Below are 27,980 nucleotides of genomic sequence, written 5' to 3'. Positions count from 1 at the left end.
ATCTTGTAGTAGAAATAATCTACAATAACATAACACCAATACGGCAGATCAATTTATATTCACAGGGAACATTCACTCACTCAAAAGAGAGACACTTCTGAAATGAGACAGTCTGTTGAAATTAATCAAAACGATGTCAACGGAAGGTTTACTAATTGTATGAACTCACAGGGCAATATGGGTCTTTGACTTCCTTTTTTTCTCTTGCTGATGCTCCTCTGAGGTCCCTGGATACGTCCTCAGAGGCTTCCCAGATATGACAAAGCTTTTAAAAACTGACCTTTTGGTAATTGTGAACGAGAGCCCAAAGCGCGGCAGCTCCAATCCTCTGAGCATTTTGATTCTCGCTTTCCAGACAGGCAGCTAGCACACTAACGACTTTTTCTAATAATAAGCACATAAAAAAAAAAAAAAAAGTTCAGTCGCAGACATTCAGTGCATTCTTACCTTAGACGCATCAGACAGTCGTTTGGTACCCCATCACAGAACATACAAAGCTGGTGTCACTGGACTACAACAAAAAAACAGTTTTACACCGTGTGCTACGTGGGAGGACAACTTCAAAACAAACTGCTGTCCTGATGGGCAGAGACTGTCAGGGAAGCAGCAGCTGCCTCATTTGTTCTGCCCCTAATTCAACAATGGTACACTCATTTAAAGACAACAATAGTGGAGAAGTAAGTAATTACACAATGAGTTATATTAATGAGCTCTTCAATTATGGCTCATATTTTGGTGTGCAGGAAAACAGATTGGCTCTTGTGATACATTATAAAGGCTGTTATATGAACCTATCAATTGGATGAGCTACTGAATAAAACAGCCATCAAGAAATACCATGTGCGGTCAGTCTTTAAAAAAGAGTATTAAACATTTTAGAGAAATGTGTGTATGTGTGTTTGTGTATGTGTGTGTGTAAAAAGTGATTTAAACGCATGTCAACACACAAGATGCGTCTCTTTTTCTGCAAAGCTAACCAGAGTGTGAAATCAAGACTTGGAAATTACCTGCAGCAGCCTACTCATTTCTAAATGAAGATGGAGAAGTCTAGTCCCAAGCAGTTGGTCACGATGTTTCAGAACAACATATGAACCTACATTATTATTTATTTTTTATACCATTAAACTACCAAATTATTTTTCCTCTATGTGATTTTAAAATCGTGTTGCATTCTTAAGGGTGAAACCCTTGTTACTGGGAACTCTCTCACACACGTTAACCACTTCCCACCCACTGGATGCCTCTAATTATACTGTCACCTGGTTGAGGGCAGCCTGTGTCCGCTGTGGTGGATATTCCAACCACAGTGGCAGTTTATTTTAGGGGCTCAAAAATACTAGTTTGGTGAAAGACTCTATAATTAAAGCAAACAAAAATGCTGTTTAAGTGATTTTATTTCGATTTTTTATATACATTTTAAGGAATTTAAAATCTCTTACAGAAAAAGAAGCTGCTCTGTGAGCTGTGTAGTGGAGAGACAGTGTGGGGCCGCAGTTTTCCTACCAGCACCCCTGCTGCCTGACCACCTCAGCTGCACCCTCTGGTCCCCTGCTTCTCCTGTGTCACACACTAGCCCATATAGTCAGCTGGTCAATTCATCATGTGAGCTTACAGGTGGCGGCTGATACTCTTAGGGCTCATCATCAAACGGTGTGTTCTATCTGATAGTATTATCGAGGGATATTTTTATATATCGTCCGACACTCAGAACATATTCCCCATGATCAAAGAAGTTCATGACAACTCCTCTTGCCAGTTACTAGCTCTCAAAAACTTTTAAAAAGTACATATATAGGTCAATTAATGTGCTGCCCCTTTGGATAATGCAAGGCGATCAATTTTTAAAAATTTTTAAAAATGTATTATATTTCACACATTTAATGTGAAATATAACACATATACAAAATGCACATAAACATGAAACTAATGATATTGTACGTCAACTATACTTCAAGTTTTTTAGAAAAGCACAGAAAACATTTTTAAGTTTAACAAACAAGTATGAAGTAAACTCCCACATAATCTCGAGAGAGTAGATAATAGTAAAACGTAGTTAAATAATTAGGAAGTGAAGGCTTTTGAATATGTATTACCTTTCTTCTTAATGATATTGATTAATTATAAGGTTAGGGACGTCATGTTGATAGCCTGAAATTAACTACAGTAAGAGTATTTACACCATGAAAATCAACAAATGCTACAAACCAGAGATGAATTAGGGCTAAAGCTACAAGAGGTTTCAGTTTTATGAATGTTTCTTTGCATCAGGGCAAGAGAGCATTTTAACAATACAGTATACAGTATCCGATACAGTACAATATCGGATTTAACGACAGTAAGTTTCTTGGGAGAAGAGCAGATTGGGATGCAGTTCCATTTGTCAAATCATGATTGAACTGCAACCGCAGACTGGCTACGAATACGAGAGTCCAGCTGAAGTCAATGCAGGTATTTTGTGAGAATGAGCTGGCCATACAGAATTGACAACAAAGAGTATCACATGCTGTACCATAATCTGTTAAATTGTATGCTTTAAACCAGTACAATTTATCAATTTATATATTCATATAGTATAGACAAAGTAAAATTTCTACATATTCAATATACATCCAACTCTCTCTTCACCCACCAAGAGCAAGTAGTGAAACATCCAGCAAAAGTCGTTGGTGTCCTGGTCAGGTTTTACTAACAGCGTTCTGCCAGCTTCACAAAAGGAGCGACTACCGCCTCTCTGTCCCCCCTCTGTAAGAGTTGGGGTCTGTTTGGAATTACCTGTTGCTAAAACGTTAGGTAGAACTCACTTGGTGAAGCCATCGGGACCTAGGGTTTTCTATGTAGTTAGATTTCCGACTAATACAACGTCTTTCATAGTTATTAGACTTTGGGTTTTTTGTGGTTTTTTTCTCCTAAATAAATTTTTCTAAGGGCAAGTGTCCATTTCGTCTTTTTTCCTTTAGCTTTTTTTGCTATCTCACTGCCCTACGAGGCAGGGCCCATGATCGTCTTCATTTAACAACTGTGGAAACTGAGGCAGACCCAGGGAAGGGGGATGACACAAAGGCCGTAAAGCACGCCCCACGGGGCCTCGGAGCCAGGTGTGGGGTGGGGGGAGCGGCATGCAGAGCTGCAGTTCATCTCGTCAGTTAAAAGCTGACCAGACTTCTAAACCCTTTCCCTGCGTTTCTAGCGTTTAATAATGATTATCAGAAAAACAGGATCACGACCACACCCATCGCAGAGTGGAAGCAGTCATTTCTATCCACTTGGAAAACTCCGTGTTTCATAGAAAAACACTTCTAAGGAAAGGTTAAGTGAAACATATGAAAGGAAAAGATAGTATTAAATGGCACATCTGAGATGTCCTCTAAACTGCGCTCGGTGCTTTGCGTGTGTTTCCCAACTCATCTCTACCAGAACCAGTCCAGGAGGGATTCCTTTACAGGTGCAGAGCGGGAACCAGAGAAGCTGCCCCAGGTGACGCAGGCGTGAGCACCGAAGGGCCTGGCGTGCAGCACTGGCTGTGGGGTCTAGAGCCCACCTCGTCTTCCTTTACAATAACACAGCGTCTGCTATGAAAGTCACAGTCCTCACCGAAGCAGCACGGTTCCAGAAACAGATCTTTCCGTTTCTGTCTGTTGCAGTGTTTCCGGCTGCTCGCCAGTGCACACCCATCCAGCCTGCGTCTCAGAGAAAGTCTCCCTAAGGCTAACTGCCCCCTGCGGTTTTGGCTCTGACAGTTCCTCCCTGGTCAGAATCTCAACCAAACATCACTGAGAGCTCACGCGTGACAGACAGTTCTAAGTGCCACAAATAAACGTGAACAAAAGAGACAAAACCTCTTGGCCTTGTTAGAGCTTCTGCTCTAGTGTGGGCAGACTGGGAACACACACACATACCGAAAACACATACTGTATGAGCTGGTGGAAAAGCTGTGGAGGAAAATTAAGGAGATAAGAGAGTGAGAGAGAAGGGAGAGGAGGCTGGAAGGGCATGGCGGCCATTACAGCTTCCACCGACCGGGCAGCATCTGCTCAGAGACGCAGAGGAGCAAGGGGAGGAGTGGAGTGAAACCACAAAGCGCCCGCTCACGCTCCTCCTCCCGCCAACTCCTGGATCCAGTGGGCTCCTCAGTGACGTGACCTGTTAACCCTGGGAGACTCCTGGCAGCTCCTTGATGGCTGGAGCCACGTCTGGCTCATCTCTGGGGACAAGAGTCCGCCTGATTCATTCTCAGCCTCTGCCCCCCACAGTGCCTTGAACACAATGGGTGCTTAATAAGTAAGCACCTGGTGAATTAGTTATAAAACCATTTTGTATTTTCATATGAGTAGAGTACGCTGTGAATAACCACACGTGGAAATGGGCGTGTGTGTGTGTGTGTGTGTGTGTGTGTGTGTGGTGTAAACGCGAACACTCACCGTTAGCCAGGACCTTGGGCTTATTGGCAGGACTGAAACAAATGTTATGAAAAATGAGGAGAGGCAGGTGAGGGCTGCTCTTCTGCTTGAACTTGCTCAGCTCTGTAAGCAAGTCCAAGCAGCCATCGAGCCTCAGGATCATCTGCTGCCCATCTTCTCGCAGGGACATATTCAGGAGCAACTTCAACCAAAGGACAGCCAGGTTACTGAGATGTCTGTTTTCTCCTTTTGGCAATGTTACAGACAGAAAGTTCTGTAAGAAGTTACTCTGCGGGGAACAGAGAGAACGTCATTTTCTTCTTGAGTCTTGGCATTATTTTCCTAGTCCCCTGGAGACCAATCAACCAGCACTCTGCTCTTTTCCTCAACTGTAATGTCTCCTTCCCCCAACCCCTTCCAAATACTCCACCGATACTGTTTCCAGGTACAAGTGGAAAAGCTAAGGAGAACAAAACAGTACTCCCATTCTAACTCTTCCTCATTCTTTTCTGATGATGGATAAAGTAACCATAGTTCACTCTTAATTACTTAGGATTGATAATTCAGTTTGGGAATTATGTCAAGCCTCCCGAGTTTTCTCTATCTATTTGCCTTCTGGCCATTTTGCTGCTCATTAAAAGCTATCCTGTAGGGAGGAAAAATAAGTAAACCCACTGATGGTTGCCCCAGGGGAGGCGGGCGAGAGGATGGGTGAAAAGGTGAAGGGGAATAAGAGGTAGAAGCTTCCAGTTATAAAATAAATAAGCCACAGGGGTGTAACGTTCAGCACCGGGAAAACAATCTAAACTATCGTAGTAACTACGCCTGGTGACAGAGCGTGGTGATCATGTCACAGGGTATATAAATGTCAGCTCCCTGCAGCGTCCACCTGAAACTAATATTACACTGTGTGTCGACTACACTTTAATACAAAAATAAATGAAAGATAGATAAATAAAAGTTTATTTTAAAAACTCACTAAAAATGTATTAATAAAAAAATTATTAAAAATGTTATTAAAAAAGAAACATAATCCAAGTAAACCGTCAGCCCCAGTTAACCACTCTGGCAGTACTGAGGATGTTTGAATCTACAAGTGTGCTGAAAAGTAATCTGTGGGTGCGCCTTGTAGTCAATGTATCCCAGCCGCTTATCATTACAGATGACTTCTCAGGGCTACATGTCATTCTAGTAAACTTACAGATGCGACAAGTCTATTCCTGGAACTCTAAGAGTCATTTCAGTGTCCAAATAATACCCCTCCACAAAACCCCGCCGAACTCTTATGTAGCTGAAAGACAGTAACGTACTGCCTTGAATAATCTGTATGCAAACAAAGAAAGAAAGCAGGAAGGGACAATATCCAGAAGGAGTCCAGGGAGTGTGGCAACCCCAGCCATGTACACGTCTCATCAGGAAGCGAAATGTGACAACTGAAGTCTCCTAACTGTCGAAGAGATCTCTCTCTCCCGGTTTCATAACCTATCTGGCTTCGTTCTTGGGTTCTCCTGCACTTAAATCAAGACGATGGCTCGAATCTACGATATAAATTTAACACTTGTATGTGAAGGGCTCTGAGCACACGGATGAAGCAACCTACAGAAACAGCAGCAGCATTTCCCAGCAACAAAGGAACCATCCACTGTGTGCCCTGCACGTGCCGCCACCCAAACCCACCGCCCACCTGTCCGCCCAGACTAGTGCTTTTGGGATCCATCCCTTGTTTTTCCCATTCAGCTAGATTCTCCAGGGTACAGGCACTGTGGGGTTGACAAGAGTGATAAAATACATGACAGTGCTTTACACTGTGAATATGCTGTGGGCGCTCCTTCTTGCTGCTGGGCCGCAAGATGCACTGAAATGATTTCCTACACCAGGTAGAACGTGGCCATGGCAAAGAGAAACCAGGCCTTTGGGAATCTCAGTTGTACGACAGCGTCAGCTACGTTTTCTAACGTCGGCAGACGAGTAACCGAGCGGTACCAAAGTGTCCAGGGCTCATTGTAACTCAGTGCAGCAGAGAAGGATCAGGGGGTTCATCTTTAGGGCAGACGAAACAGAGTCTGACCCCCTTATGTCAAAATTGGCTTCAGTACAGTTCCAGAATCAGAAATGGGGACTTCAAGATGCTAAAGCGGTCATTTTGTGTAACCTAAAAATGAAGGAACTGAAGCTTACAAAGAGTCAGTCTCCAGCTCAAAGTCACACCTGAGCCCAAGGCTGGCACTTACATTGCATTTGGGCGTTCCTACTTTGCTCCCTACCAATGTGCTTTGGAAGGAAGCGACCAAGAGCACTGCCCCTGCCCCAGTTTGGGCGTACTCGCTCTCTCTCTCTCTCTCTCTCTCTCTCTCTCTCCCTTTCTCCTTCTCTCTCTCTCTCTCTCACTCCTCTCTCTCCTTCTCTCGCTCTCTCCTCTCTCTCTCTCCTTCTCTCTCGCTCTCTCCTCTCTCTCTCTCTCTCTCCCCTTCTCTCTCTCTCTCTCTCTCTCTCTCTCTCTCTCTCTCTCTCTCTCTCACACACACACACACACACACACACACACACACACACACACACACGAAGAAGACATCAGCTGTGTGCTGGTAAGTAGACGGCTAGCTCCAGTGAGAGGAGTCAGCCCTGATTTGCACCTTTTGCCTATTAACCCGGTGTGACGATCACTATGGCTGATTTCAAGACACCGTGGTGATGCCAACCGGCTTACAAAATTCCTGAAAATTAACGCCGACACTCCTGAGCCCACATGCGCTAGCTCCAACACACCACTGAAAAGATCTTCCCGGAGTCAGCCTGCTATTTATTTGGCAATTGCCCTCAAAGTGCTTTGTTGTTTTTTTGTTTGCTTTTTGCTCGGTGGGGGTGGAGATGATGCAGCAGAGGAAAAGGACACTCAATTCTTATGAATACTGCAAACTTTTGCACTTTATCTTGGCTTTTATGCGAAAGAAACAAAAGTACTCAAATAACCATGTTCTAGTACGTAATAGGTAATCTAATCATTAAAATTTTAAGGGATCTTCCAAATTAGGGGTTCTGTTGACACACACCTAAATACAGTCTAACTGAATAGCTGTACTAGAATTTGACTCAACCAGTCAATCCCTTTTGAAGGACCCTAAGATAAAATCAGTGATAGGAAGTCGAGTTTGGGTGCCGGGGACTGATAAAATCGCCTAGTATGCCATAAGGAAGTTAGGTCTAACTTGGAGAAAAGGGCTGTGATTGGATTTCATAAACCACTTTGACAATGTAAAGGGAACTAAAAATATAACTGTTCAGTGTGGTCTTGTTTAAAGGCCAATATATTACTTTTATGATTTCAAATAAGCGGAAGACAGCTGTCTTTCTAAAACGCTCATTTTTGAGAGTGATAAAATATAATCCAAAGCTAAGAAGATAAACTAAAAGAAATGGTTTGATCGTATTCTACCTTCTGTCACTTGTCATGTCCCAAATGGCTTTAAACAAAGTGAACCTCTTAATCCTTTTGCAATCCTTTAAAATAAAATGTCTTGAAATCATAATAAATGAATCCTAGAAAATGAGTTCTAGGCGTTTCACATATATCCTTGATTGGAAGTATTTTACTATCCTTTTTATGATATGAAGGAAGTTTCAGTACTTACTTTTTGAATCACTCCTTTGCAGTCGTGAGAGAAAGCCACGTTTGAAAGACACAGAAAAACCGTGTGCTGCACGGCAGTGTTCTCGAGCGGTGTCTGGGAGGCCAGCCTCAGGACACACAGCATCAGGGAGCTGCCGGACGCTCCTCGGCCGACAGCTTGCAGAGGATACTGTCCAGAACTTGAGCAACAAAGAGAACTGCAACCTTGAAAAAGAACAGCCTATCACAAGGTCCTCTCAGTTTCACTGCTTAGTTAGAAAAGAATCAAAGTGGTAAAGCCTATCAGTGTATCAGATGACCTGTGAACTGCAAATTAGCACCGAAGGCTACTGGTGAGGAGCACATTCCCATAATGGATGGACTGTCCTCATTAACGGCCTAGTGACCACAAGAAAGCATTGAAAAACACTAGGTTTATTTTTTTTAAATAATAAAACAAACATAATAGGGTTTTTAATAGTTCCTAAAGAAGACATCTAATTAAAGGCCTATATGGAAGAACAGAATTTTAGAAATGGGAGGTAACTTGGTCTAATGCCTTCATTTTACAAAGGGAATAAAAAAATAAGAAACAATAATTCTGGGGTGGGAAGATGGACAAATGCTACCAGCCACATGTGCCAGATGAAGGTACAGAGCTCAGAGAAATCAGTGACTTGCTCAAGGTCAGAGAGCTCACAAGAAGCAAGAACCAGCAGTGGTGTCTACTGGTTTTCCAAAGTCTAGTGTCTTCTCAGTAAATTAAACCATAGGGGATTTACCAAGGGAGAAGGATAATCACAGAAGAGTTAGAAATACATGTGAGTGTATTGAAATGTAAACCAAAGCTGTCCTTAACTTGGGGAAGTCCATGCAGCAGAGGCCAGCTTAAGTATAACTAGATTAGAATCAAATACATTCTGTAAAATAAACTCACAAAACACAAGTAAACACAAATAAATACAGTAAGCTTTCTTGTACATTATATAAAAGTATCCAAATACCGCTGTATGCATAAAGTATTACTTAAAACTGTCACTAACACTGCGATTTTGGTTGCAAACAAACCAGACAGGAGGGTAGAAAGTTTCTTCCTCCATTTAGTAACCTCATCACATACTAGTAGTTATATCAATTCTAAGAATAAAAGTAACATAGATAATAGTTTGAAAAGGTTTAGATACTAAATGTTTCCTCTGCTCAGTACTTAGCAACGGATTATTTTTCCTCCTTATTTCCCTAAACCCTAAACTAAGGAGTGAAGGGCGGGGTACAGAAGAACCATGTGCAGACACGCTTCAGGGGCAGCCACCCTGGCCTGCTATGCTGCAGGAGAGGAGGGCGCCGCCTAGGGGGGTGGGGACAAATGGTGCAGAAGCAGGGGGGGCACAAGGCCCCTGCACTGTGGTGCATACCACACCCAGCAGTGCCAGCTCCGAGGCGCCAGGAGCCTGAAGGACTGCTGACGTCACGTCATCCAGGCGGGACACAGCTGAGGGGCTACAGAAATGGACAGCTCCCGAGTGGAGGCCAAGGCTGGTGCCCAACCATCAGGAGGAAGCTGAAGCCAGCACAGGCAGGGGACTGACGACCTGGGCCCTGACCTGTTCCCAGGTTCAGTCCTTTCTCTGTCGTCGCTATACTGGAGAGCCCAGGTGCTGAGCTGCTGAGTTTGCTGGGGGAAAGCACACACACCTGCAGACCAGTTAAGTCTTAAATTTATGCCCGTGAGTTTGTTTTTTTTTAAGATTTTTACATTTCTCAGTGACAGTGGACAACAACATTACATTAGTTTCAGGTGTACAGCGTAGTGGTTAGACATGAATATAACTTACGAAGCAATCACCCCGGTGAGTCCAGTACCACTGACACGGTACCCAGTCATTACAATCTTACTGATTAGATACCCTGGGCTGTACCTGATGCCCCGGGGCTGTTTTTATAACTGGCGTTTTGTATCTCGCTGAGTTTTCAATGGGAAATTAACACCACCAGCAGACCTATTTCATCTCCCTAGCAGGCTTGCTTTTTCCCTCCGCTCCAGCAGCCCTTTCACACCTTCTCCTCTCTCCTCAAATCACCTCTGTGCCCAAATCACCCTTCTCTGTGCTCACTCTCAGCTGTTGGCCTCTAAACATGCAAGGCCCACAGTAGGTCCTCAAGAAAATGTCTGTCAGATGAATGAGTGAAAGAGGCACCCCAATGACACCCGCTGTCACCAAACCAACCGTCTCCAGACCACCTTTCATCGTGCCAGTCTGCTGCTCTACAATCTAGGAGTTTTAACCTTTACCTGGTTTTTAAGGTCTTACCATCATAATTTTCACTCTCTCCATTTTCCTACCAAATTTAATTTCCCACTGAAACAATCAGGCCAGTTTCTTCCTCTCTACTTCCTGAGCTGTGTAAAGATCCTTCCTATCTCAAGAAACTTACTAATGTACGTTACAAGAAAGTGCAGCTTTAACCACCATACCCTCAATTAGCAGGAGAAACACTTCAAACTCTGTATTCATTTCTGCAGTCCATTTTAACAACATTACATAAAACCGGCACGTGAGTGTATTATGTGACTGGAAGGCAGCACTGGGTTCCCCTTACCATTGGGAAAATTTGCAGTATAGACACAAAGTAGCTGCAGGGCGATGTGCATTAGTGAATCATCCATCAGAAGCCACGGCCAGAGCGAGTGCAGGACAGGGACGAGGTGCGCTTCCAGGGCTGCTTCCTGCACAGGAAGGAAGTAAGGACAGCCTTAGTCTGACTCTATGAAAATGTAAAATTAGAATCAAAGCCAAAACCATCGTCACGAACACAAGGAGAAAAACTGAGTTTGTGTGTTCTGGTCAGTGCGAGCTGCCATCCACCCCCTTGGGCGGCCTGAGCACCTTGCCCAGGTGCCAGGTGAGCCTGGCCAGTGTCAGAAAGTCCCTTCCACACAGGGGTGGCCAGGACATACGACTTAGGTAAGAATGTAGAAAACCAGCTTCTGAACATGGAAGCCAAAGCAAGACAGGGCTAGCTCACAAACTGAATCAACGGTAAATACTCTGATATGGCTAAGAAACGGGGTTTTCTGGTTAATCCAAGGTCCTCACCAACTCTGAGCTCCCCCTTGCGCCCTGTCTCTCCCTGTGTGTGTGTTCATACAGCTGGTATATGTGGACAGACAGAAAAGGATCCATCAGAGGTAGGTTACTGTTCTTAAATAATCTGAATACAGCAAAATTCAGTCAAAGGTGATATTGAATCAATAAACTCTTAAGTAACTCGTAGTCTCTATTAAGCAGATCAGTTACCACATGGACAATATTATAGATAAAACTATAACTATCTGCAATAAATGCAGCGACTTTAAATGAACAGTCATGGATAGACATTTGCAGACCCACGGGCACGGCACACCTGTGGGCCCTGCACGGCTTTACGAAGCATCAACGGCAGAAGAGAATGGAGAGCCCTTCCCCAAGTTCCCCACACTCTCCACGAGCCCGGAAGTCATGCCCAGTGTTATTCCCAAAGTCCTTCCCCTTGCCCCCGCCCCTCCATAAGCTTGGATCACAGCCCTGCGACTGCAGCAGACGGCCTTGCTTCCGGCTCCACAGAGAAGACAGAAACAATGACGTGAGAGCTCCTTCTCTCCTCTCCCATTCTGTCCAGAGTTTGCCTGTGTTTCCACCCACTCAGCCTCCTGCCCAGTAGTGAGGGCAGCTGTTCCCTATGTTGGACACCTGTATGTCCATCTGGGCTCTGGAACACATCCCCGCTCGCACCTTCGGGGAGGCTGGTCTGTCCATTAGTGCTTTTCTTCCTGTCTCTTTAGTAACTAGTCCCCAGCTTGCTCATTTCTGTTTACACTCAAGCCGTTTACAGGTGAGGAGAAACAAACACGGTCTTATGTTAATTTTTGCTCCAAAGACGCATTAGAGCTCATGGCCTGGCCATGTCTTATTTTCAGGGAAACACCGTAATATCCTGTTTCACCCCTCCGAGCCCCAGATCCATGTAATCTACTGATTACCAGCCATTTTCCACTGGGATATCCCAACCCAAACATTAGGCTCTCATACTTAACGCTCTGCTCTATTAGGCACTCTTGCATTAAACTAGAGCCTGGGAGTTATTCCCCATTTCTCTGCCTTCTCCTCCATATCTCAGATTTACTCTCCCCTCCTTCCGCTTTCCAGCTGCCCTGGCTAGGGTCTCCTCTCTTGCCTGGACCGTGCTTGCACCACAGTCGCCTTCCTCTAACCTTACCCAGCATTCAATTCATTAACTCACAGCCACCAGGATCTCCCCAGTATGAAAACTCCTCAATGTCACACAAACACAGACACTGGGGCGGTGTGGGAGTGGGTTACTCGGGTACTTTGCACAAGAGGGACCAACAATGAGTAATGGGACCGTCATAAAGCTCAGGTAAGTGGGGGCAGAAAAAAGAAATTAAGAATCTTTGCCCCATCAGACTGCATTTATACTCAAGAGTAATCTAAACATTCTTCTTTGGATTTACTCCTTATCAACAACTTGGAAATGCAGAAATGCTTTGACTGATTGAGAGATTACGCTTTTATAGACATCTCATGTGTTACAAACACGAACACTACATTTATAACCATTACCCAAGCTAGCATCTCATAAACCTAGAGAAGCAGATCCCACCTAGAAAGTGTTCCAGTTAGCTGTATTATTTAATAACAGCTGAAAAATAAATATTGTTGGTTAAAAAAAAACAAAACAAAACAAAAAAGACAGTGTTCCAGAGTATTCCCTGAGTAAGGTGCCATGGAAGAAGGAAGAATATTAACTGTATCCAGTCACAAGGATACTATTTAGCACAAGGGATCGTAAATTTAGTAAATGATAGAATATTCTGAGTAAAAAGTTTATACTTGGGGAATTTTAATGAAATGTATAAATAGTTAATTCCCATCAAACTTTTGAAATATAAATTGTTAGTCATATGTCTTGCACAAATCATTTAACACAGCTTAAGGAATATGTGTTCAAGATATTTATTTGCAGAGACAGTATGTTTTTTTTCCAGTTTTATCATAAGTAAAAGCAAAAATTATAAGAATTTTTTTTAAAGGAAGCTTTTATCATTTCTCTTTGTCTTACTCATTTTCTACATTAGTTGTGTGAAAATCAGTGCTTCAAAAGTGTTGTAATACTGTGACAAGCAAATCAAAGTGTTCCAGACGTTATATCCTGTATAAGGGTTAACACAGTGCTTTTAAAGGACGACATCAAAGCTCACAGAAAACAGACAACGCAAAACACGTCCGTGGTTCCCAGGCAGAGCGGCTGAGCGCAGGGGCCCCAGGAGCGGGCAGAGCTGGAAGTGGAGCCTGGCTCCCTGAGATGGACGGGGCCACACTAGGCAAGAACTGAGGGTATTCTGACACACTCAAATTCTTTCCTTATGAACACAGACACCTGCACTTACCCCCGTGGACAGCTGTCTGACAACCACCTCTGAAAACAGCCTGTCTCAAAAGACACACACAGCCATCCATTCCATCTTCGTAGAAAAGCTGAAGAGCAGAAAGAAGCTCAAGAATGCTTGAGCTGCCCAAAGTCAGTTTCAGGGACAAAGCTAACATGCTGACTGAAACAAGAAATGTACCAGTGTTGAAGAATAACTAGATTAAGTGCACTGATTTCGAGAATTAACACTGATTCTGAGGAACAATCAACTGTGCATCTAAAACAAAATCCAAACAGTTTTCCATTTTCCCTCCTACATTATCTCACATGGAAATTAAAGTGCTCAGTGCCAGCACCGCTGTCAACATTTGGAGAAGGAACTCTACTTACCTTACATTCTTCGTTTTGATAAAGACAGTTTCTTAGAAGCTGCATGGCAATGCTTAACTCTTTAATAAAACCATCCTCCTGTTTAAACAAAAAGCAGGTGAAAGACGTGAACACATGGCATATCCCACTTTTCACAGATAGTAGTTCCTTTCCTCTGGCTCCCATGACAGTGAGCCATGCTCTGTGCACCTGGACAGCGTAACTGGGAGTGGACTGACAAGCTAATGATCTCTGAAAGATGAGCATATCTCAAGAAGCGCAGCCACCGTGAAAAAGCTATCTCTGTTCTATCAAGCATGGAGGAACTGAGATATATTACAAGCTCCAAGTTTCATCTCTATAAAGTGAGGCAGGTACTGACTGTTTTTCAATCACATCAGGAGCTGCTTATTTTCTCAGTGATGAAGGGCCTTTGCCAAGAGAAGAAAAGAGGCAAGAAAAGAACTGAAAAGCATGTGACCCCCTGCGTCAATGAAATTATTAATATGGCTTTTTCTTGGTTGCTAATCAAATGCAGCAGAAACTAGTTATGGCACAGATCACTGCTCTGTGGCCTGCGCTACGTACACAGAAACACGCAGGCACATTCATTTTCCCGGTAAGCCGTGTGGCGGGTCTTTTTAACCATAGTTACTATTGTTAAGCACTGCTTTACATAAAAACTGTGTTATTTACAGTTTCCATGAACATGCAGTTTGAACGTGAGTCCAGCAGACTCTATGCTAGAAAGAGACATTCAGAAGTCACAGAAGGAAAGAATCAACCACCCAGCTCTGGGCAAATACTGGCTTTATGAATTACCAGTTAAAGGACTGCACTGTCCTAAGTGTACGTGAGATAATAAACATGAAATGTTTACAGCAGCACTTGGCATGGAGAAAACACTACTTTCTCTCATTCCTGGGGCACCTCTGCTCGCTTTGGAAGCCTTTCATTTTGTAGCATATAAAATTTATGATGCACACTCCGGAATGTTTATTAACAACCAACATGTAATATACAAATTTCATTTAAAGTTATTCACGGGAGAACTAAGACACACAACCCCGAACCCCAAACCTGCTAATGTGGAAATCCTATTCAACTTCTCTGGCTGCCTTTCTTCTAAATCAGGCCCTCATGTCAACCCCACATCGGTCATTCACAAGCGTCCACACATGAGAGCGACGATCTGGGAGTGGCCCTCCGTCCGTCCCAGAAGTCCCCGCTGCTCACCTTCTTCCTGAGTGCAGCCTTCCCAGGCCTCAGAGTGTCCAGGCTCAGCTGTGCGTTAATGTGCTTCATCCGCTCCATGCAGCTGTCTATCAGGGCAGCTAAGAAGCAACACCAGCACAATAAAAGGAAACTCCGTCTCCAAGTCAGTTCAAACCACATGCAGCGATCACACTCTCAAAAAAATGTTTTACATTTCTGACCAATTTCATTTTCATATTTTCGGTGAGATTAATGAACCAGAGCAAAAAGCTGTGCGAGAACCAAAAATGCTAAAACCTACTTGTTTTCAGGTTGGTACAATCCTCCCAACATCTAAGTTACATTTTGAGGCACGTACACTTTGTGGGAGGAGCAAATCACAACTGAAATTAATGGACCTGACATTGCTGTTACTCTGATTCCAGATGAGAAATTATAACACTTTATGGGGGAAATTGATATAAAAATATAGGATCATCTATTGTTATTACTATCAAAACTATGTTCTTTTTCAGGTATGCCACACGTGCGCGTAGTTATTAAGATTTAATTATTATAGAATTAAGTGATGTGTTTTTAAGCCTCTATAACATTTAGATATATATTTTCTAGAACAGCAATCATTGCACAAAAATAATCTACATGTATCTTTTTATTTTAGAAGTAATACATGTTTGACTATTTTTAGCGACCCTGAGAGTATAAGCTTTTTTACATTTTGAGTCCAAAGAAAACTAAAATGAAAAAGCAGTAAAGTCTCTGAACTGAAAATAGACCACAAAAGCATCTGACGCATCCGTCATGTGGCTCACCTTCCAAAGCGAGCTTCTGGGCTCTTCTACTGACCGCCAAGAGTGACAGCAGTGCATTCACAGCGACTCTTCTCAGAGTATCTCTGCCGGATTTCCCTTCATAGCTCTGCAAAGAATACATATCAAACTGCCTTGAAGGAAAGCTTACTCAGAAGCAAGAGCGTTGTGAATAAGAGATGTGTTCTATTTAAAAGGTATTGCTAGGTTTAGACTAGTCCATGGAACCCACTGGAATCTGGTCAATCATTCAGATTTAAGAATGCTCTGTGTGGATAAGACTGACTAAGAAACTTACAATATGGCTAAGACCAACAATCAGTCTCAAAGACTTATCATCTAAAGAAAAAAGCTACATTTTAGTATAACACAGAGCAAGTCCCTGCACTTACTCAAACTGACCAGAGAATATACATACACATGTTTAACTTATTTTAAAGGGTCCTTGGAAAACTGCTGAGCAGGAGAACCGTCATCACATTGCCCTCCCTCGGTTTCCACCCAATGTACCCCTGTACCTCAGGTGATTTGGTTCTTGCCATCTTTCATTTCTACAGTAACACTTACCTGTCATGTGATACATTTTTCAAAAAAGCATTATTTCTTAATATTTTTACTCTAATGTAAATGAAAAGTTACTCGTAATTTTGAAAATACTAATATATTTTGATATATTTCCTTTATGCATTTGAATTTATGAGTTTAAATTTTGTTTCATTACAAAAAATTCTTATAACAAATATGTTATAAGAGCAGAGAAAACAGAGTAACAAACCTCCATACTGTCTTTTAAAATATTTTTGGTTGAAGTATTTTAAAGTGGCACATTCCAGTATATATAACCATAAAGCCAACATTATGCTTAACATAATTAACAAAATTTCTTGGTATTAATTAATATCCAGTCCAAATTCAGATTTTCTCTTTTGCTCAAAAATGTTTTCTCACAATTGGTGTATTGGAATCAGGACCCAGTGAAATCCGCATATCATATCTGCGTGTCTTATCTCCCCCAGAGAGTGAAGGGAGGTTGTTTGAAAAATCTCTGAAAAGAAGTTAGATAACCAGATTCTGCCCACCACCCACCAATCTCTGTGCAGCCAAGACACTCTTCCTCCTCAACCCTTAAAATGACTGGAGGTTCAGTATCTGAAGAGGATGAGTTAGAAGGATTCTATGCTGGCAGAGGTCAAGCTCATTTGTGGGTGAGGGTATTCTACTGAAAACAGGAAGGATTAAGTGAAATTCTGCAAATTAAATCCTAATACCCTAGCTCTCTTCTCCTACTTTGCTGCAAAACACTTGACAGGAGGGTTTTCACCTCCATTCTGGAGGTTGGGAAATTCTTCTCTAGGGAATCTGAGAAGCTCAAAGGAAACAGTCATAGAACAACCCAGTACAGCTTACGGGTGACCAGTTCCACTCATGCTCAGCTTCCAACCTGTGGTTAAGTCTCCCAGTTTTGAATACAGCAGTCATCCAAGGTGACTAGAACCCGAGAGAAGCCCCTAATCAGAAAACAGAAACAAAAATAGAGGAAAAAGAAGAAAAGAGAGACTCTCTAGGAAGAAGCAAACCTAAGAGGACTTGCAAACATACACAGCACACAAAGTGGAGGAAATGTCAGGTAATTACGGTGGAAAGAGACCAGCACAAGGGATAAAAAGACACCCATTCCACACCTAGGCACTTCATCAGGAACGTGTACAACATTAGAGACCAAAAAAAAAAAAAAAAGATTCTGAAAACTTCCAGGAGAGAGAAACCAGGGATCGTGACGGCGTCAGAATTCTCTGCAGTAACCAGAGAAGTGAAAGGGAACAGACAGTGCCTCCTGAATTCTGAAGTGAATGAGCTCCAGCCTAGAACGCTCACGTGACCCAAGTCTAAAATGTGAGGGCAGATGAGGACGCCCAGACGCCTACATCTCAAAAAAGCCTCCTCTGCAGGCTCTGGAAGAGGCTGGAGGACGGGCTCTCCCAAAAGGGAGCCCCGGGACATGGCACACAGGAGACTGCACAAGACAGTACAGACTAAAGGGACTCCCCAGGAAAAAGGGGAACGGGACCCCGGATGACACCGGGCACCATGCAGTCAGAAGGAACTGGGAGACTTCTTCCAGGATATGAGCTGATGTCAGTTCTGGCATTTCTAAACACACTGAGAGGATATTCGATGGCTGGCAAAGAACAGGAGCTTAGAAAAAGAAACGTAAGCATCGCAACGGGGTTCAACGGTGTACATTGTTTTCACGGATTTACCACCACGTGCTGTGTGATCCCTAGGCAACGTGAAGATACATAACACAGGGGTAATAAGAAGAAACCCACTGTGGTGGGGTAGGTGGGGGGGAGGTGGAAAGATGGTTCCAGTCTCCTTTTCCACAGAAGGAACAGATCATGTCCAAAACTGAATAACCCCGCTAGAGAAATGTAAGTACGTTATCTGGAGACACAGAAGGGAAACTGGCAAACAATAAGCTCAAAGAGGTGTAAGGAGTAGCCTCTGAGATGAGGAAAGTGAGAAAGGAAATGAGAAAATACCCTACTTTGGCTAACAAAACTTATAAAACTGTATACATGGTAAACCTGACATGAAAGCCCCAAACTAAAAACAAACAAGAAATAAACAGGACTGACCTATAAGAAATCTACACACTTTTCAACGTATGCTGAAGGTCAGAGCATAGGATTTAATTCCTATGGTTTTCCACCTAGTACGTAGCACAGACTGAAAATTAGGTCTGAGCGTCAGTGCAGAGCAGGCACTGTACAGCGAGTGGGAGCAGCCTGGAGGCGGGACGTGGAGGCTAGGAGCCCACGTCCAATTAACAGCTGAAGTCACAGACCACTAACTACTGGAGGATGCACTAAGAAAATACATCCAGAGGATACAGAGCAAGAAACAATACGTCTTTGTGTTAACCATAGGTAGAAAGCAAATAAGAAGACTCAATGTAATTTAAATGTTAGGCTCTTTAATCCAATCCCGTCTGTACACTAAGGGATCTTGGAATTCTAGGTCAAGACTTTCTGCTTTCTTTCCAAAGGATACTAAGATAAAGAAGAGGCTCTTCAATTACAGTAAACATTCATTAACACAGCAGGATCTCAAGTACATACGCCTTATCTCTAACAGATTTACTCTAGAAATTTTATCACTCACTAAACACTAATGCAAAATATACCTCCTAAGTTGGGACGTAAGAGTTTGTTTCCTTGCATTACTTTCCTTGGATATTAGAGCAAATATAAATAGTAAAAATCCGACATCTCAGTTACAGACAAAACTCATCAAGATCGTGTTAATCTTGTTATCTCTACGTATTTGCAAATGAAATGTATTGAGTATCTCACTAGGGAAGGCAAAATCCCCCATTAAGTCAACTGTGTTCAATATTTTGTGGTCAAAACACAGCTAATAGTTTCTTAGAGAATATTCAAATCCTGTAAAACTGAATTATGAAAAAATAGAATTATGCATTATTTAAAATATAACTATCAAAAGCAAACTTCGAACATGTATCCCCAATAGGATACGCTGTAAAGCAGCCATCGAAAAGATTCTATGCCAAGACAGCTTAATTCAAGTTATAGTACAATAATTGATTAGGAGATGGGAGAATTTTGGAGCCAGCCGAAGCTTAGCAATAATGCCATACAGACCTCTCATTTTTGCATTCTGAAAAACTGAATCAGAAGAGCTTAAGTGATATACGTCTAGGGTCACACATCTACCATGTTTTAGCACATTTTACAGAGGATTTAAATATTCCTTTGAAGGGCACCAATTTTGGAATACTTTATCTCTTCTGCTAATTTAAAGACACTAGTTTACTTTGCTTCGCATAACACCTGGCACTATCCAGGTGTATATTAAGAAACGTATATTAAGAAACACAATGTGTGGCTCTTTAATGTAGTCTAATAATATTTTAATTCACATATCACGTTTATATAGGGCAGAGCAAAGAAAACAGTGTTTGCAGCCAAATAAGCTCATTCGTGAGCGTCCGTTTTCCGTCAGGCATACATTTCCTCCCACGTGTGTCGTAGGTCCCATTCCCATCTTTACTTTCTTTGTCTTAAACTCGCCTGTGCCCTGCTAACAAACACTGCATGTCCCATAGTCTCCTGTTTCCATGAACAAGAAGAGTATGATTTATTAGGAAACACAGTATAAATAATTGGTTAACGTCTCCATATTCACACAGAATATTTTCTATCTTTTGCAATTTGTAATAAATGAAGAGGAAAATTAGCAAGTCATTAGGAAAATCACGGAGATACCCTGTGGCTCATTTTCCTGGGCCAAGGCAGGTAACAGAGAAAGATTATAGACAATAACTTTTATAATAAATAATATTGTAAACTATTAGGGAAAAATAAGGGCAAGGTAAATATAGCAAAATCCGGTGGCAGTCTTTCATACATACACTATTTTAATCTGGTTCGTCATCCCTACGTGGACCCACATTTACCACAAGTTGAACTGTGGTTCCTTGAAACACAGCACCAATGACAAGCAAGATAAAACAGGAGGGAAATCAGACACCGTGGCTTGGCCTGAGTGGAGGGAGGCCTGGAAACTTCACGAGGTCCAGAACTGGCTGCAGGAACCATGGCCATAGCTGTGGTCTGGCTCCCAGAGCTGCTGGGCATTCTGGCCCAGGCAGAGAGGGGGCAGGCACCGGCCTCCCTGAGGGAAGGAAATAGATGGGGGCTCCACGATTCATTTAAGTTCCCTGAAGAGAAAAGCACCTGGAGAGCAAAGGCCCCTCCCGGAAGAAAAGCATTCCACCAGAGCCAATTAGGAACTTGGTAACACTGTGGACTGGGGCTGGGGAGGGCTTTTTAAAGGTGTGAATTTGAGTTTTCTTCTTACAGTATTCCTTAAAGTGTAAAACAGGGCTCAGTCAACCACCGGGGGAACAAAGCCTGATGTTCTGAGGGTGAATGAGAACACTGGGACAGTGTCCAGTTTGGGCACTAAACTAGGAAAAGCTCAGTGAATGAGAATAGGGTGGTAGCTATTGGGAAGCTCTGGCCTCCCAAGAAGTGACTTCGAGAAATGCTTTAAGGACATTTTTCCCTACAGATCCAGCTTCTGAAGGACCTGCTGGAGACAGCGGAGAAAATGACGGGGGATGCCTTATCAGGGCTGGGAAAGCAACTACCACCTGTTAGGCAGGGAGGCAACACTGCCCGCTTGCTCAGGCAGGTTGGAGCAGCCCAGGCAGCTGTCCTGGCCTCCACCAGCCGTGTCTGCATGCCAGCATCATCAGGGCTGCTGGGCAAACGCACAAAGGGTCAGGTCAGAAAGAGGTGTATTGCCATGAGTCTCACAGGCAGAAAAGCGCAAAAATCCCCAAATCTGGAGCAGCAAAGCGACAGTTACAAGTCAGAGGCCAGGAAGAACGTTGTCTGTAAAATGCAGAAACAAATCCTTCAATGTACAAGCCTACCATTTTCCACCTTTCAGTGAGAAGACAAAAACCAGGAAGCCATATGATTATTAAAAAGGACAACTGTGAATATTGAAAAAAATCTAGTAGGGGCGGACAGGTGGCTCAGTTGGTTAGAGCGCGAGCTCTGGGCAACAGGGCTGCAGGTTTGACTCCCACATGGGCCAATAAGCTGCGCCCTCCACTACTAGAATGAAGTCAATGAGCTGCCGCTCAGCTCCCAGGTGGCCAGATGGCTCAGTTGTTGGAGCGCCAGCTCTCAACCACAAGGTTGCCAGTTCAACTCCTTGACTCCCACAAGGGATGGTGGGCAGCGCTCCCTGCAACTAACAATGACAACTGGACCTGGAGCTGAGCTGCGCCCTCCACAACCAAGACTGAAATTACAACAACTTGACTTGTAAAAGTCCCAGAAGTACACACTGTTCCCCAATAAAGTCCTGTTCCCCTTCCCCAATAAAATCTTTTAAAAAAAAGAAAGAAAAAAAATCTAGTAATATTCCTATTTGTAAAAAATAATTCTGCAACTTAGGAAACAATTCTGTGGTTTTTTATTATTGTTAATCTATTTATGAAATAATACTTTAGTGATTTCATAATGTTTTTTGATGAAACAAAAATCTTGGTTCATATTTTAGGAGTGAAAAAAATAAGTTAGATAAAATAGGCCTCAGGGCTTGGAAAGGGGACATTTTCTCACAAATGTGACAACATAGGTCTGCCTACCTCTATATACATAACCACCTTAAATATAGGTAACTCGTTTCTATAAATTAAATGTCACTGAGGTGAACACATTTTCAAAGATGTAAACTGTCTTTAAAATGGCAGTAAATTATTAATTATACCTGCATTCCTGAAATCCAACCAATTTGGTCATGATATGAAACACTATTTTGATAAACTGATGGACTTAGATTATTAATATTTAATTTTGAATTTTTACATCATATTCTGGTCAACATCAGAGGGAAAAGATGGGAGAGGAGATGGTTCATTTAACTTGACATTTTCTTCTAGTATGTAAATGGTCAAAACAAGCATTATTTTTTAATTCAAATGATTGAAAAAAATTTTTTACAACACCAACACTGAAAGTTTTAAAAAATCAAGAAATCACATACCTGAATAATTACTTCATTAAATCGTTCTAGAGATTTCTGATTTTCCTGCGTTTTATCAAGAAGTGAAGCTATTGTTGGACTGTGACATGAATTCGTCTTATCCTTATCCCGCAGACATCTTTTTGCTTCTTCAGTCAAGAGAATAGAAAGGAACTGCAGGCTGGCAGTATACAGGGAGGGGCATGTGGTAGACAGCCCCACACAACTGCAGAACATATCTAGAAGAGGAAGAATTCCATATGTAAATGTTTGAAAGTTTCCTCAAAATAATAGCAGTGGTTCAATTATCACAAGAATAACCTCCAGTGTTTAAAGGCAATTTAAACAGCACTAAGACAACATACTGAATGAAGGAATGTATTTCATTTTCCTTTTTATAGAGTTATTTTTTATATGAATAGGGGTGTGTGCGTGTGTGTGTGCACCCAACATGTACGAATGCACATGTACACGATATCGGCTAAGACTCAAAATAAGAGGATTATGTACAGATGAGCATTGATCCATCTGGGATATACAAAGTCTCTATAGAGTTTTCAACTGCTTAATTTTTATTTCAGTGCTAATCTAAAAAATAGTAATGTAACTGTAGTCTGGATTACCTAGATTACCACCTCGTAAGTGTGACTGTGCCTCTGCTTCAAACAAGTTGATGGCAAACTACTGGGAATAGGGCTTAGCGTGCAGTGTCGGCACGCTGGAGAAGAATGGCGTTGTGGCATTTCCGAGACAGAGCGCGAGTGGTGATGAACCAAATTGCAAATATAACCGAGCGGGAAGAATAGGCCAACCAGTATAAAAGAATCTGCACTGAATCACTCATTCATTTCCTGTTGTGAGCACGGATCTCAGGGAATCAAAAGAACATTTGCTGCATTACAGTCATTTTATTAATTTGATAGCACTGGTTTATAATTTTGTTTTATTTTTATATTATTTTGGATTCATACTTGTGTTAGAGTTATAACCAGAGAGTTTCTGCCTAGATTTAGGTTACAGAAATTCTTATGTTCTTAAGTAATGGGAGAAAAATAACTTAGTCAGCATGAGGTTTCAGGAGAATTATGTTCATTTAAATGTCTAAATATTAGTCAAGTTTGAGAAAATATTGTTATACATAACCTAAGTTACAGAGTGACCTTATGATATTTTAGACGTGTATGGGGATGAAAAATAAGAAAAACAAAAAACAAGTAACTCCATGGCAAGGAATATCAATGATCATTTTTATTAGTTATGTTTTCATTAACATGACTTATCAAAGCTAACTGTTTATGCAGTAGGTTATTTTTGATTGGCACCATTATTATATAAAACTGTGTGCGTGTTGCATAGATTTTGAATTTAATATGTCTTTATTTCATCACTAGGAAAATAGTGTTGGGTCAACAGGTTGAAATCAGGGGCCAACACCCTTTTCCTGCAAAGAGCCAAAGAGTAAATAAATACTTTATGCTTTGTGGGTCACAGGCCTTCGTCACAAGTATTCAACTCCACCACTGTGACATGATAGCAGCCCTGGGCAGTAAGTAAATGAATCAGTGTGGTCATGTTCCAATAAAACTGGGTTTACCAAAACAGGCAGTGGACCAAGTGTGACCAGTTGGCTGAGGTGTCCCATGAGTCCCATTAAGCATCTTGCTTCACAAGACTATCCCTCCCCAACATGATGCAAGAAGAAAATCTCAATTTCAATCACTCAGTCAATCTCTTTCCATTTTAATCTCTTTTTACAAAATAATGATCTCTAAATGGATATATTTCCCCTTAGAATAAACTCAGAACTCCTATATCCAGCCACCTAACAATTGTTTCTTGTTCAACCTGTGATTTCCCCATAAATCTTACTTCATAACTCTCACTCTGGTTATAAGATATATCATACATCTAATTTATAGAATGACCAAATGATAAAATAAAATTGGGAAAAAGTTAACTGAATAGTGAATTAGTGAAACTTAAAAAACCTCAATTCTGAATACATTTAAACTGGTTATTTTTTAAAAAGTAACATACATTTTTTAAATAAACATTACTGTAAAAAAAGGCTTTTGCTATGCTAAAATTTAGAAGAAACTATGAAAAATTAAAGACAGCTAAAAAATCATGTTACAAAATAATTTGTTTATTCTAGCAGGCAACTAGTACATGGAAAACATACAAATCATTAACTACACTGTACTCATTTCTGTGCTGTAAGAAAAGCCCTGTGTCTTGAGACAAGACACTATTTCGACTGTAACCTCCCACGTCATCATGTACACAGGCTCTGATATTTGCGGATTCACCCACTCGCAATAAGCGCACACCTGGGAAGAAAGAGACTGGTTTCTACGCCAACATAAGAAAATCGACCTCCTTGTTTCATAATCATATCATACGTATCATCATTATACCACAGGCTTCTCTTACCTGTTTTTATGGTATCTTGAAATGGATTTCAATTTTTCAAAATTTACACTTTTTGGGCTCCTCAAGTGCACTGCAAAATCTCAGAGCAAGTACCTGGTTTCTCTTTTATATGCCATACCGTAAATACTTAATGTTAGAGACTATACCCTATCTAAAATCATAAATAATGCTTATCTTAACTTTTATTTTTTATTAGCAGACAAACCCAGAGCCTGGCGAAAGAATCTTCTTACCAATCACTGCCACCCAGTGCTTGGCCAGGCCCATCGTAATCGACAGGAGAGAGGCAGCACCAGCCTTCCTCAGGAGTGTGGCCAGAAGGTTAAATAAGTGTGTCCACATCTGATAAAATGCCGATATTAACTCTACATCTATAAAATGAACCAAAACATTTCAAGTTATTAACACAAAGAAGAAAAAGAGCCTTTTAAAATACAAAACTCACTCGACATTTCATTACACTTAAAATAAAAAGTATGTACTTGTCAAATGAACACAAATGTTTTTAGCAAATCCAAAATTTACTTCAATTACTTTTCCATTGCTTCTTAAAGAAATCTCCCACCACCCTCCTTTAGACAAATACACATTCATACATTCTCTTCTTATTAAATCATATTCAACAACAAACAGAAAGTGTGATAAACTGAATATTAAGCCATAACTTCAGAATTACATTTTGTAAACCACTGTAAAAACAAGTCACTGTTTGTGTGACTTCTATAAAAGTCAAGTTTCTCCTGTTTTCTTTATCCCCTCTAGCAACTTTGAGCAGGGATGAGAGAGGAAAACACACTGTGCCCTGGTCATGGCAGAAGAGAATTTCCTTAAAGAATCAAGGAGAGTATTGCCCCACAAGGGAAACCGATACAAAAGAGGATTCTGCAGCTCTGCCCAGGGCTGAAGATGCAGCCATTACCCTTCGAGGATACGGACAGCTTTGCCCTTCTCTGTGCTTGGCCAACGGGAGCTGAGGGCACTCGCAGTCTTAGGACTGCCCTCTGCGTCCACATCTGCCAGCTTTTGTCAAACTCCATCGTCACGCAGACCAAAGACTCACCTCCGAGTTCGTCAGCACCTACGAGGCACCTGACAACAGTACCTTCCAGGGAGCTTGGATTATAACAGTTCTTGGTGTTTCTCAGCCTTTTTGTTATTATCGGCTCCGTAAGTCTTTTAGACATGTTTTCTCATCCCCAGCCCCATGAAATGTTAATTCCACAGATATCCTGTATCTGTTTATATAATCGACGGGAGAGAGACAGCACCAGCTTTCTCTACCAACAAACACCTATATGTCTGTACTTTACATGTAAAAACAGTACGTGTAAAGCTTACTGATGATATACAATACAGGCTTAAGAGGGCCAAACAAAATATTTAAGTTGGAAGTTAAATTGAAAGTTCAAAAGCTATTAACATTTAACTTTATAACTGTGCTTGCTGACTAACTTCTAATGTAATTTATTTATTCATATACATTAAAATGTAGCAAATTATATATGAAAATTGCAAGTCATATAAATATATATACTAGAAATATAATCAATTTTTTATAAAATTATTCAAAACTTTTTTCAAGAAAAAAATAATTTCTTAAAAAATATTTCAGTGAACTTTTAACTTCTGCTAGATATGAGAAAATAACTTTGAACCACTTACTAGATATACATTCAGATATCAGTTTTCTTTTCAGCACTTGACATGATTAATGATGAGTTAAATGCTTTTACATAACTAAATAATAAAATATACACTACTTTTGTATGTGGTTTTTATGTAATTCTCAAAGCCCAAGTCACACACAAAAGCAACAGAATCAATGAAAACATCCACAAGGCAGTCAATGGCCAAGCAATACAGGCCACTCTTGCCATGTGGCTCTGGGATCAAGCATTGACTCAAAATTCCTCCAGTGACAGCCATCAAACTTTTAGCACTGATCTTGCACATTTCTTGTGTACCTTCCATGGGTGCAATGTCAATGCTTCTCTAGGATAACCAAGAAAACCCAACAAGAGAAATTAAGTGCTAAGGAGTAAGATGCCATTGGGTAGAGCTGCGCTTTGGGGGGCCACAGACCACTGTGACAGCTAGGATATTGTCCCCTGTCCCTTTCCCCCAAGAGTCAATTTCTGCTCGTTTGGGGGTGCTATCACCCTGGTAGCGAATGCACGGCCTAAGCTAACCTAACTAGCTCAATTAGGACACCACTGCTGCTTATAAAATCTCCCAGTAAAGAATTCCCGTGCTTCTATTATAGCACTGGGATAATTTTTAACACTGGTGAGACACTGAGGACCGGCTTTGCTGAGCATCATAAAACATTTCACTTACCAGGCCTAACGCCAAGCAAATCCATAACATTCAAAGGACTACATAAGAGTGAACTGACAGGCAAAGAGAATTACCAAATGATCAACTATTTCATTATAAACTATTTTAGACAATTGTAATACGTTAATCTTGATAAAGATCCCACATTGTTTCTACTACTAAGCACCATATTCAACTTTTCATCAGTTTATCTTTCAATAATTTCAGACCTTAGGAAATCTTTGATATTATATGCTAGATTTGCTTACCCTTGTTATTGCAAATGAGTTACTAGCATGTCATCTGGCCTTAGCCATAATTTATAAGAATAGTTAACACCTACATTTCATTGTACATTCTAACACTGCACGAAGAACTTCCCCCTCATTTAAGCTGACAGCACAGGGGAAGGTGTTTCATGATACTACACACTAACCTCAAATGGTCTCCTGGAACCACTTATAACATCCAAACTACAAAATACACTATAAAACCTTCCAAAATATTGGCAAAGAACATGAATGTAAAACATAACCCTGAAGTGAATGTCTGGTGCAAAGTAAGATTTTTCTTCCTCAGTATTATTTACGTCCACCCCAAACTAAACTAGTAAAGCTTACCTAACAGGTCTTTGGTGCATATGGTGAGAAGTCCAATGATGTTTGTGGTGAGAGGTTTCAGAAGCTCGTCCTGAATCACAAGGTCAGGATCTACCAACAAACACGACTGCAGAAGCCGGAACAAGGAGCACAGGTATTCAAGGAGAAAAGAGACCTATTGGGAAAAGAAGATGAAGGAAAACAGACATATCATTGGAAAAGGCCATCTCAGTGACAA

At 41.5% G+C, this 27,980-nt stretch overlaps 1 protein-coding gene across 4 annotated transcripts in view; it reads right to left on the bottom strand.

The window, feature by feature from the left end:
* Positions 1 to 27,980, bottom strand: part of RTTN (rotatin) — a 132,235-nt gene that overhangs the window by 9,439 nt on the left and 94,816 nt on the right. For all 4 annotated transcript variants that reach the window (XR_013995298.1, XM_081078984.1, XM_081078985.1 and 1 more), the window contains 10 exons: positions 27,764 to 27,917; positions 25,061 to 25,198; positions 22,416 to 22,633; positions 15,831 to 15,936; positions 15,040 to 15,137; positions 13,825 to 13,902; positions 10,606 to 10,732; positions 8,027 to 8,229; positions 4,419 to 4,686; positions 281 to 384 (listed from right to left, as the gene is read on the bottom strand). Coding sequence is in view for 3 of the 4 variants with exons in the window: in XM_081078984.1 (XP_080935110.1) it covers positions 281 to 384; positions 4,419 to 4,686; positions 8,027 to 8,229; positions 10,606 to 10,732; positions 13,825 to 13,902; positions 15,040 to 15,137; positions 15,831 to 15,936; positions 22,416 to 22,633; positions 25,061 to 25,198; positions 27,764 to 27,917 (1,494 nt within the window). In the remaining variant the exon portion in view is untranslated. The remainder of the gene's footprint in view (positions 1 to 280; positions 385 to 4,418; positions 4,687 to 8,026; positions 8,230 to 10,605; positions 10,733 to 13,824; positions 13,903 to 15,039; positions 15,138 to 15,830; positions 15,937 to 22,415; positions 22,634 to 25,060; positions 25,199 to 27,763; positions 27,918 to 27,980) is intronic.

Source organism: Rhinolophus hipposideros, assembly GCF_964194185.1.
Source record: "Rhinolophus hipposideros genome assembly, chromosome: 17".
Classification (NCBI taxonomy): Eukaryota; Metazoa; Chordata; class Mammalia; order Chiroptera; family Rhinolophidae; genus Rhinolophus; species Rhinolophus hipposideros.
The sequence above is the reverse complement of the archived record's forward strand: the minus strand, read 5'-3'. Positions and strand labels throughout refer to the sequence as shown.